Below are 12322 nucleotides of genomic sequence, written 5' to 3' on the forward strand. Positions count from 1 at the left end.
TCGGGTGGGAATTGGGACATGGTTATTTGGCATGTATAATTTTTCTTAAATCTAACAGTGCAGCTAATAAAAGGAATCATCCAACCGTTGTGGACGGATATGAACACAAAGGAAAGCTACCATTTTCATTTAAGCAAGTACAACACATGCATAGATGACACATCTGGGAAACAAGACCATGATAACACTCATTTAAACAACCCAACCACATCCATACAGTGCCTACACCAATATTGGAATACAAAGGATATCTAAACGATTCGTTGAAGCCATAGGTTTCACTCACTTTAACGTCCTCTAATAGGCGCTAGCCAGAGATTGCAAAAGTTCTGGGGTGCTAATTTCCTTCATCTGCGGCATATCATCAATGACTGTCGATGGCAGCTTCATAGCAGAAGTGTTAGCTGCCTGTTGGCTATAGGCTGAAAGATGGACTCCGAGGGCAGCTCTTCCTGAAGGATCAAGATTGTTCGCCCAAGCAGCATCCCACTCTATTGCTTTGGCTGTGCTACAGGCTATGCTTGGCCCTCCAGGGACGGTCAGCCTCGCTGAATTCTGTCGCAGGAGATAACAGAGAGATATAATATAATTAGCACATGCTAGAAAAATGACCAATTTTGAGCAAACAGTATTGTAAATTCAACTAGATTACCTGTGGGAAGAGCCTCTCAAAGATCATCCTGTAATAGTAGGCCTCTTTTGTAGCAGGGGTATTGTGAGGGAAGATGTGCTCAGCATTTTGCATCATCTTATCTGTCACCTATAAAATGCAAACAAGTCATTAATCATACAAGTTTACAATATTGATGATCCAAACAGAGAAGGGTATATGAATGTACATGTTGTGCAGCATGGGCTTTGAGGCCATCAATCCAACTATAGCCAACACCATCACTAAATTGTTCCTTCTGCCTGTACAGAATATGCTGCAGGAAATAGGGAACAGAACATGTAACATTAAACGATCAATCTTATTTGTGGATAGAAAGGCAGCAAATCTTTGATTATGCTTTACCTTTGGCAGATAGGGATGCTCATCATCATCAAAGGCCCTCCTAAGAACCCACTTCTCAATTCGACCTTGTTCTGGTTTGATCTGAAATTGATTAAAAATACAAGTATAACCAAATATTCTATAGGCTATAAGATCTGCCTGCTGTACAACTTATTTCATACCATTTTCCACTCAGGATCTATAGCCATTGCCACATTAATAAAATCTTTATCAAGGAAGGGTACTCGAGCTTCAAGACCCCAAGCAGATGTTGCTTTGTTTGCTCTCAAGCAATCATACTGGTGGAGGGCCTTTATCTGCATGTATAAAAAAGGAACCATTAATTTCCTTCAAATCTAAACGTCAGAGCCCTGTCCATGCTCACAGCTATTACCTTGCGACATGTTTCGCGGTGGAACTCTTCCTTGTTAGGGGCCTTGTGGAAGTACAAATAGCCACCAAAAACTTCATCAGAACCCTCACCAGACATCACCATCTTCACTCCAAGTGACTTAATCTTACGTGCCATCAGAAACATAGGGGTGCTAGCCCTGATGGTCGTCACATCATATGTTTCAATATGGTAAATAACATCTTCAATTGCATCAATTCCATCCTGCCATGCCAAGGCCATAGTTTACGGATGATCATAAAAGTGAGGGCCATTGTAGTTTGCACTAAGACAAAGAAAAACTTTCTTAATACCTGGACAGTAAAGTGAAATTCATGATGAACAGTGCCCAAGTAGTCTGCAACTTCTCTTGCAGACTTCAAATCTGGAGAACCCTGCAATAGATGGAGAGACCAAGTTTAGTAATAAGGAAACTGGTCTCAGGTTTCACGGTAATGTATCAGTATTTGCAGCCAACCTCTAGGCCAACACAAAAGGAATGAAGTTGTGTTCCCCATTGCTTAGCAGCCTTTGTGCCAGCTAAATGGCGTGCTGTTACAGAAGTAACCAGCGATGAATCAAGGCCCCCAGATAACAGGACTCCAAAAGGGACATCAGTCATTAGCCTTTTGATTACAGCCTGCGCATTTAGCATTCAACTTGATGTGAATTAAGAAAGATCTGAAAGAACATAATATTCCAGTTTGGACTGCAGGTTTTGAATCTTACATTTTCAAATGCTCGGCGTAGAGCAAGTGAGTCATATGGAGTTGAAGGAACGACCTCTGAGAACCATGGAGGATTATACCATTGCTTAAGCCCTCCAGATTTGCTCAAGTACAAGTGACCAGGAGGAAAAGTCTCAAAATGTTCACAGTCATCATTCAGACCCTTGAGTTCTGATGATATCCAAACAGAGCCTAGATAGACAGAGAACACAAAGTAATCAATTAGAACAAACTGCATTAATAAGAAATTACACAAACTTAAATAAATGTGCTTAGAGGCAAGATCTTAGAAGTTCATGTTACCATCTAGACCCCAGCCAATGTACAGGGAGGTGATTCCAATAGCATCCCGAGCAACAATAAAGCTATTATCACGGGTATCCAACAGCACAAATGAAAACATTCCATCCAACATGTCCACAAAATTTTCTCCATACTCTTCATACTAAAATTGGAAATTCACCAAGCAGAGTTTGATTAATTATCACAACCATCGAAGCATGAAAAAATAGACTGAAGAAAACTGAGAATAAATTTTTATGTTAAGGTGACCCACAAGATGAGCAATAACATCGCAATCACTGCCAGTATGAAACTTGTGATCCTTCAGATGGTTCCTCAGTTGTTCATGATTGTAAATTTCTCCATTAACCTGGTTACATTTTTAATCCATCAATCAAATATAATTAGATTAAATTAAACTTTTTTTTATTAATATCGAAAGTGTCGCCTACCGTGACAACGATCTTCATGTCTTCATTATAAAGAGGCTGATCACCAGAAGCAGGATCAATAATGGCGAGACGTTGATGAGCCAAATAAAAGTCTCCATGCTGGTAAAGTCCACTCCAGTCAGGACCACGATGCTTCAATCTGTTACAGTATTAACACAGACACATCAAATTTGGCAAAACATACTACTGCTGCACTGCATTTCACATGGGCCCCATAAACACCACATGAAGAACACATAAAAAAAGTGATGCTAACATATTTATCCATAACCAAACTCTAAGTTGATTATGAACATTAATCATATTCAAACCCGTAAACATAAGAAAAAAAACTCAGCTAAACAATTGGAAGATATAAACTTGCTGAAAGAAAGAACCTAAATACTAAAAAGGGAACGAAAATGTAGAAAAAGAAGGAAGAAAATTGCCTGCGAGAAAGCTCAAGCACGCGAACCCTTTTGGCCTGAGAGCCATCAGAGCAACCAAGCACAGCAAGTATTCCACACATTTTGCTCTTGAAAATAATCAAAAACCCAGAAAACAAATAATGCAAAGAAGAAGAACAAAGATTTGGAAATAAAAACGCAATAGTTTGATAGTACGCAGAGATGAACACGTACGTTGTGGAAGCAGTAAGTAAAAGACTCGCAACTGACGCCACGTATTTATACGAAAATTTGCATGGGAAAATGGACCTCGAAAGTCGGCCCCTACAAGAACGGCGTCGTTCATTGCGTCACATTATTTAGTCACTGGTTACCGGGCACCGGTTGTTCCCTGCACTCTTGGGGTGCCATGAGCTTGATTTTTCCGATCCTGAAACCTGTTGACGACGAATCTTACAAGAAAATGAAAATCGTCAAGTTTATCCACAAAGTGCTGAATCAGCAGTGAGGTTATTATTTTCCTAGACAAGTAAGTCAAAGTTGTCAGACTGTCAGTCAATTAGACACGTGGCACGTACTGAGGATGTTGGGCACCATCGAATTTATTACATGTCAAAAGAAGTTAAAGGAGTTTTACATTTTTAGTTTTTTCTTTTTTTCACACTGAATAAATACATTCATAAATTATGTAATATGTGTAATTTATAGCAAATTGGGTGATGATTTAAGCTAAAATAGAGGTGTTTTGGATATTTATTTATTTATTTATTTTTATATATAAATGGAAAAATGACATGATTGGAATTCTTGAGCAACGTTAGAGATATAGAAATAAAGCACAGGCCTAACTCAACCAATAATTCACCATCTGAAAGTGATAAAATAGTAATTTTGGAAGCATGGAAAATCATTTTCTGCCATGATTATTGATTCATTGAATCATAGATGTGTATAATTTGGTTTAAATTATAAAATCAAATCAAACTATTTAAAAATTATAATTTGATTTGATTTAGTTTGAGTCAGAAATTTTGTAAACTGTTTTTTTCAGTTTTGATTACGGTTTAAGTGATTTTCAAACCTAATCAAATTGTAAATTATATATATTTTTAAATATATATATATATAACTAAAATTAAGAGGATTTTTTATAAACAATTAAGTGTACAATTTATTTTTTTCATAGTTATTTTGTTATTTTTTTACATATATATTGTATAGATATTTCATATTTATTTTGCATATTTATATTATTTTTTAAAAAATTATAATTCAATAAAATTTGTTAAATAATATATATTTAAATATGAATAATTTTAATCAGTTCAAATCGTAATCCAAAATAAAATAAACTGTATATTTTTAGTTTAGTTTGAAATTTAAAATAGTTTGGTTTTATTTGAAAAAATTTTAGACTATTTTTTTAATTTAATTTGAAAAAAATCTTAAACTATATCAAAGAGGGTTGTGCATAACCTTGCATTGAATATTGAATGATTTTGGTGTCACACACACACACACAGACATATATATATATATAATTTTAATATCTCAAAATTATTAAAGATAAAAAAAATAAATTGGTAGTATAATAGTAATATATATATGCATTTTTAAATATAAATACGTAAATAAATATTATAATATAATTAAATATAATTTTATATTTAATTTAAAATTATTTAATTATATAATTACCTATAGTTTTATAATTAGTAATAATATGTCTTGCCTCGTGAAGAAATTGCAGATATTTATCTTTTTTTTTTTGCTTCCTTCAACCTTTCTTTTGAGGCAATTAGAGATCTTTTCTATTTCACTTTTTAGACAAATTTTGGAAATTATACTTGGTTTTGAGAAAGAGAAAATGAATGTTGTGATTAAGAACGAGAAAAAAGTCTCTCGATTTGAATAGCCTATATTCTTCAAAGTTTTCTTTGTAGCTAGAGAATCCGTTAGTAAGGGGGATCTCCATGCCCTTCTCCTCTTCTAGTTATTCATCGAGTCTATGACAATGTTTACTCACTATGAGAGATCGTAGACCAAACCCATAAGGGGAAGGGATGAGCCAAGCCAATCCATCATCTTATCATTAGCTTTTAATTGAATATAATTAAAGAAAAGTACTCTAATTTAATAAGTTCAAAGCATTTCATTAACACAAGGCACATTATCAATTGAAGATTTTGTACATATTAAACTAGACTTTAAGCTCTAAAAAGAAAACCTGGCTGAGAAAAATGACAGTATATATATTGAATCCTCCATGGAGAGGCAAATGTGTCATGCTCTAAATACCAACTCCTCTATTAATGGTGCATGTTCATTGAAGTATAGGATTTGATCTTTAAAGTAATCTTACCATAAAACTGAAGAAGACACTCATGTCATATATTTTTACAAACTCACTAGCTTGTTTTTCTATAATATATAATGTTCTGACATACGAAACTACTTTTTAAAAGTAAAGTCTATAAAGTAAAAGATTCATGACAAAACCAAATATTCGCTTGTAAAGATTGAAGATTTTCTGTAAAAGTTAAGATTCTTGCCTGCAAAAGTCCAATAATTCTTGTAAAGAATTCAAAATTTGTCATGATTATTTTTTTTAATATTTCAAAATTTGTAATATAAATGAATGAAAGTTTTGAGAGAGAACCAAGTGTTTTTTGTAAGTTATCTTTTAATATCAATAAAAATTCTTCGAAAGTTTTCTCGTTCAGATTTTGTCAAGACATTGGATTAGTAAGTAGTAAATATTCAAAATTTCAAAATTCTAATATTATGTGATCAAAAGTCGTAATAACTAGTATAAAGTAATTTCAAATCCAAGGGTCAAGGTTTGAGGAAAACTATTTTCTAGAAGTTTCTCGATGACATAAACAAGACCACTTACACAATAACTCTAATAATAACTTAACACAAAGAAGAATTTTTCTACAATCAATGAGATAATTGTATAAAATTCAATACCAACCTATAAATATATTTATTGTATCTACCGATTTAAAAGTAACTACTACATTATAATTTATAATTACTATATTTATTTAAATGTAATTTCGTCACTATAAATATAAGTACGGGATAAAAGAGAGACTAAGATAAGATTTAAAAAAGAAAAACCAAGCCAAATCTTGTCATTATCTTGTGTCACATTTCATTTAGAACAACAACATTATGGACATAGTCCCTTTATAAAGCTTTATGACCGAATTACGTAAAAATTACTTGCTTCATCTTTTCATATTAATTAATTAACAATGTGTTACACAAAAAGCAATGAGAGGGATCTTCAAGTCACTCTTCACATTAGGTCAAAGCATAAGGCATCGATCTTTAGTGTTTCCTTGTATGGGCAAACTCGAACATGCATAGAAAAGTTTGTGCCTTGAAATTAGACCCTAAACTATAATTATAAGCTTTCTTGTACATAAATGATAAGGTGTGAATGTAAAATCCTTTCATTGAATTATTATATAATTATATTTCACTCCCAATGTTCAAATGAAACTTATCGTTCATTGTACATAAATGATTACGTGTGAATGTAAAATATATTTGGGCAAAAGACTTATTCCCAGCCAAGGTGTATCTTCAAACTCTTATTTATTAAATTTTAAAAATTTAAATATCTATCCATTTGTTAAATTTTATTATTACTATTAAAGATAAAATTGTTATTTAAAAATTTTATTTAAAAAAAAAATATTTCTTTTTTCAATTTAAGTTTTAAAAATTAATAATTTTTTTTTCTAATTTAGTTTTAAAAAGTTATTTTTTTCACCTCACCATCTATGGTTTTCATATTTTAGGGTTAACAACTGTCTTCTCAATGTTTAAAATATTGTACTTACATCCCAAAAATTCGTTCTCTATTTTTGGTAACCGTTCTTTTTTATTATTCACTTTGATGTGTCATCAACTCATCATTGATACTCTTCTCTCTTTTTAGTGGTTTCCTGATGCAAAAACCAACAAAAATCTCATTGAAATGGTTGGATTTGTCACATGAATTTGTGTAACAAATCGTACAGATCCGTGTGACGGAGCTGTGCACCGGCCCAACATATATATGTTTCTTGCTAGCTTGTCTATCATATAATGCACGCAGGCATGATAATAGAGCTTACAGACATGAAAATATACGGTCAGATTCTTATGCCTTGAATAATATTATCCAGATGAGGTGGGTGACATGTGAAACGCACTTCAATCTTGGTTCACTTTTAATTAAAAAATAATGCTGCTCCTCATCATAGCATTTATGTTTAGATTGATGAAGAGAAACATGGCAATAATGGAGGCCCCAGAAAGCATTGCATGGAATGCTTATCTTATAGATATTAGGTGAGCTTGTACATTATTGGCAAACAAATTAAGGCTGCAAAGGCAAAACATGAGAAATGCCGTGCCAGGTAAGTTTCTGTTCGATCGATCTGCTCAAACCAGCCATCTGTTCAAACCCTGTTTTCATATTGATGGTTATCTTCTTTGACCCATTTCTTCTTTTTTCAAGCTATCAGAGTGAAATTATTCTCCCGTAGCCCTTCATTCTAATAAGACACACTGGACTTGAATGAAAAGTAAAATCTTCGATATTCCTTTTCTAAGTGATGAGTTGAATCCTGTTCATACCCTCCATTTTGTTCAAACCCTTATCTTCGTAGGTGAATTCCTTTTCTTCCTATTTAATCACGTCAATTTAATTTTTATATGATTGAAATGGTCCACCTGATGGGATTAAGAAGAAATATCTGAATATCAACCTCATCAATCATCATTAATGCCAATCAAAGGAGTCGGAGTATCTATCTTGCAACTCTAATTAAGTTGAAAATTGAGCTTTCCTTTGTAATCAACATCGGCCCCTGTCACGTATAATGTGACATTCGAGCTGACAATATAATAGGTCAATTACTTCACCAAATAAATGGAAAAATATATGGCCTATGTCATGTTGTTGAAATAGACTATGCTATATATTCTTTACTTTACGTACACAATTTTAAAAATAAAAAGTTATAGTGCTTCACTTGAAAGAAGAAATTGTTGGATAATGGAACACTTGAAAATTCCAATAATGCTTGTTTATATAATATTGATTTATCTGTTGAAGTTATTGTGAGTTTGCTCACTCCAGATTTATCCATTCAATCAATATAGACAGATCCCATTTGAAAAAAAAAAATCAATAATACTATTTTGGCTTGGTTTAGTAGATAAGACTAAATATATCGAAGCTTTTATTTGATATTTGATAGAGCTAATTAATAGTTTCTTCCTTCCTTTTTTTACCAATTTGATGCAGTTTTGGTTCAAAAGATAGGATTGACACACGATGGTCTATTGGGTAGATGTTGAAATTTCTGGGCACAGAAAATTGAATTATCCAGTTGAGGTCAGGTCTGATAAATTTCTGCTTGAATTCTTTACTCCCCTTATGAATGGATGGTTTGCCTTTGATTATATGGTGAGGGGAGGAGAATTGTTCTCCAATCTACATGAGTGAAAATTGACCCGAGATAACCTTTGACCACATTAAAAAAAAGGGTTAGATTTATTATTAATTTTGGCCCAACAATTATTTCTTACTCAAAGTTTGTCGAAACAACATTTTACCACTTTTTAAATTTAAAAAAATCTATTTTTTTTTTTTTGTCAATATGTTAAATTTGTTAATAAAAATTGCTAAAGTTTTTATATAGTTTGTAAAAATAATAAAGTATTCTCAATTTCTACTAAAGCTAAATAATGAAAAACTTTCACGATTTTTCATTTTCCAATGCATGGACTCTTCAAACTCTTGATGATTTGTTCACCTTCTTGGCAACTGTAAGGTTGTTGCCTTACTGTCGCTCGTATGTCCTGTGCCTCACTGGGCATGCAACGTCATCCCTAACCATATTGTCTTTTCCATTGGTTGTATCGCCCTCACCCCATTATATTACAGTGATTGCAGTTTGGTCGAACCCTATCGAATTCATCCATGCCGCCTTGCCTTGATTACTTGTATGTTGTGTCAAATTGTGACTTAGAGGACTTGGGGTTTGATTTTGTGTGATGATGCCACATTTTGTTCTCCACCATCCAATCCACTAGCGCCACCCTCTTCTGCACCGTGCATAGATGGCCACCCACCAGCCATTCTTTGTCACCTCTTCTCTCCCACACTTGAATTTGTTTTCGTGCGGCTTTTACCATCCACTGACAATCATCCAATTGTCTACCATTGCACGTTTGTCTCCACCACATTTTCACTAGTATGACCAACACTGTTAGTCGACTGTGTGCATACTAACACCCTTAGATGTGCACACACAGAATCCATAAGCCACGCTTCTTGTTGTTATTGCTATTGCTATATTTTGTTAATTTATTTGTGAGTTTGAAAATTTTTGTGATGGTGATTGTTGGTGAAGATGACGAAGGGTAGTGGGTGGTTTTCTTTGAATTGGTGGTGGAGACGAAGAGAGCCGAGAGAAGATAATTTTTTTTTTATTGAAAGATATAGACTTATATATTTTTAATAATATTTTTTATTAGTTGAAAATTTATTAATAATTGTTTATGTTGATTTTTGGACTTTGGTTTCGAGAGGAGGAATTGATGCGGTGGCGTTATGTGACAGTGCTGGTGTTATTTTTGCATGTATTATAAGATATTGATTATTATTTTAGAAGAATTTCATTTCGATGTTGAATTATGATGTCAATTTGTTAGTTACATTAAAATTTAAATCAATCACAACTTACATCTCCGATATGAAAGTTGCCGCTTTTGCTTCCAAATTTGTTAACGCTTCCTAAATGTTTTTCGGACAACCAAGAAATGAGGAATTGGTGTTCTTTTTAGAGGGTTTCTCATGTTGGGAAATCTAATTTATAGGTCCTCCCATCCAACAAAGATAATTTGAAGTTGAGTGATGTACTTTTAAGTCTTAATAAAAATCTTTCTAAGCATCAATACTAATTAATTTTTAAATTTTTAAATATATATTTAATTTTAATACTCGTTATTTTTTTTCTTTGTGAGTCCCGTTGCTAACCCAATCATTTGGGATTTTTCCATTAGGATAATTTTGGTCTCAATTATTTGTAAAGGTCAAGGATTTAAAAACCGGACCGAACCGGTCGGTCGAATCGGCCGATCAGTGAACCGGCACTGTAGCCGAGTGCTATTGAAGGATAAACTATTTTAGTGTAAAAATTGGATTGGACCGCGGTCCAACTTGGTCCAGGCAGAATCCGGTTCAATGCTGCATATAAAAACACTGTTTTTTCCTGTTCCTTGCAGTGCACGCAGAAGCAATCTCAATTGCTGCAACCGACGAATTTCACGGCTGAATTTCCTATTCTTTGCAAACGACGGTGGCTGAAGACGACCAACGACGACACTGCTGCCGAGGTGTGTTGGTTTGCAAGCTCACAAGACAGCAGTTTCACGGCTATATTTGCAATATTTGACGGCGACTTCTCTAGCTCAGACGGTGGCTGAAGATGACGATTTTTCGTTGTTGTTGTGACTGGCGACTTCTCAGGCAACAACGAGAAGCTGGTGTTTTATAAGGCTTTGTAAACTTTTGGATCAATTGCTTAATTAAGGTTGGGAAAACGTTTGAAAATTTTTCAAATTTAACTGCATGGCATGGATTTATGTTTGTACAGTGAATGTATTTATTGTTTTTAGATTTAAAACAAGGAGCTATCTCTGGTTTATATAAAATAATAGGTCAATTTATATAAACAAATATGAATTCTCAATTAGAAAATATTAGTTGATTTATTGTTAATTTGTAATTTTATATTACGAATTTGTAATTTTATTATACATATGTATTGAATGTCTAGATTGAATGTATTTCATTCGTAATATGGTTAGTTTCTAAGAATTTGAAAGTTGAATATCAGTCTTCTGTGATACCCTATTTACATATAATGAACCAATATATGATAATTTATAATAATTATTATTGTAAATAATGAATATTGAAATTCAAATTACGAATGCATGGAGATATGTATTGTGATCAAATTACGAATTAAAGAGTATTTGTATGAGAAACAGTAAGCAAAGCAACAATGTACAAATGCATATTTTATGACTAAACTGTAATTCCAGTCCAACCGACCGGTTTAAATGGTTCAACTGGTCCAATTGAAACCAGTACTTAAAATAGTTTTTATTTCGATTCAGTTTTAAAAACCTTGGTAAAGGTAAAATCCTAAGTTTCTATTGCTTTTTTTTTTTTTTTTGGCCTCACTGTCCCAAGTGCAATTGTGTGGAATTGAATTAAATAATATTTAACTTAAATTGAATTCAATTATTTTAAAGATAGGGCTTGAGCTTAAAACAAGATTGATTGACTTAAGTATTAGAATTTCTAGAGAAAAAATTTGGATTCAAGCTTTTATCATACTTATAAAATTTTAATTTATTTGATACATTGTGGCTCTGATCTAATTGAAGTAAAGTTTATGATATAATAGTGTTAAAAAATATTTACAAATAGTAGTGTTATGTGTATAATTTTTATACACAATTTTATGTATAAATAATGATATATCATCATGTGATTAAATAGCTAAAAATTAAAAATAAAATAATATTTAATTATATAATGATACATTATTATTTGTATATATAATTTTATTGATTTATAAATAATAGGTAAAACGGAGCTCTTATTGATGGACTTTCACTCAAGTTGCCCAATATAAAATAAGCCCAAATGGAGGAACTTAGGGTACTCTTTGTACTTTCTCTCATGGCCCAAGCAAAATTAGGGTAACACAACAGCATGAAATCTTAGCCGCTCCTCTAGACAAGCTGCATATAAACCGCCCGATCCTGCACCGGTCCCCCTATAAGAAAAAACCCACCCTGCGTTCTCTGTTGACTCCGTGGCGATTAGGGTTTGGTACTCTTCCCTGCAATTTTTCGGTCTACTTTTGGGTTTAATTGAAAAGATTGAAAATTCCAAATTAATTTTCAAATTGTTTAATGTGTTTCTCACCTGAGATGTCGATGCTTCACTATCTGGTCAGTGTGGATACATTCAGTTCCCACATGACTCGTTCCCTTGAAGC

At 33.0% G+C, this 12322-nt stretch overlaps 1 protein-coding gene across 2 annotated transcripts; it reads right to left on the reverse strand.

The window, feature by feature from the left end:
- Positions 1–100: 100 nt before the first annotated feature.
- On the reverse strand, positions 101–3664 carry LOC123225284 (asparagine synthetase [glutamine-hydrolyzing] 1). 2 transcript variants are annotated; one of them, XM_044649210.1, is made up of 14 exons: positions 3468–3664; positions 3276–3361; positions 2848–2986; positions 2670–2765; positions 2417–2558; positions 2115–2305; positions 1864–2025; positions 1700–1780; positions 1389–1610; positions 1177–1311; positions 1016–1096; positions 840–926; positions 653–760; positions 101–555 (listed from the first exon to the last, which is right to left on the reverse strand). In XM_044649210.1, exons 2-14 carry the CDS (start codon positions 3353–3355, stop codon positions 298–300), a joined length of 1782 nt encoding a protein of 593 aa, XP_044505145.1. In that variant the 5' UTR covers positions 3356–3361; positions 3468–3664; the 3' UTR covers positions 101–297. The 2 variants fall into 2 exon arrangements, with proteins under 2 accessions (XP_044505145.1, XP_044505144.1); XM_044649209.1 differs by having other exon boundaries at positions 3276–3664.
- Between the last annotated feature and the right edge of the window lie 8658 nt (positions 3665–12322).

This window comes from Mangifera indica, chromosome 9, assembly GCF_011075055.1.
Source record: "Mangifera indica cultivar Alphonso chromosome 9, CATAS_Mindica_2.1, whole genome shotgun sequence".
NCBI lineage: Eukaryota > Viridiplantae > Streptophyta > Magnoliopsida > Sapindales > Anacardiaceae > Mangifera > Mangifera indica.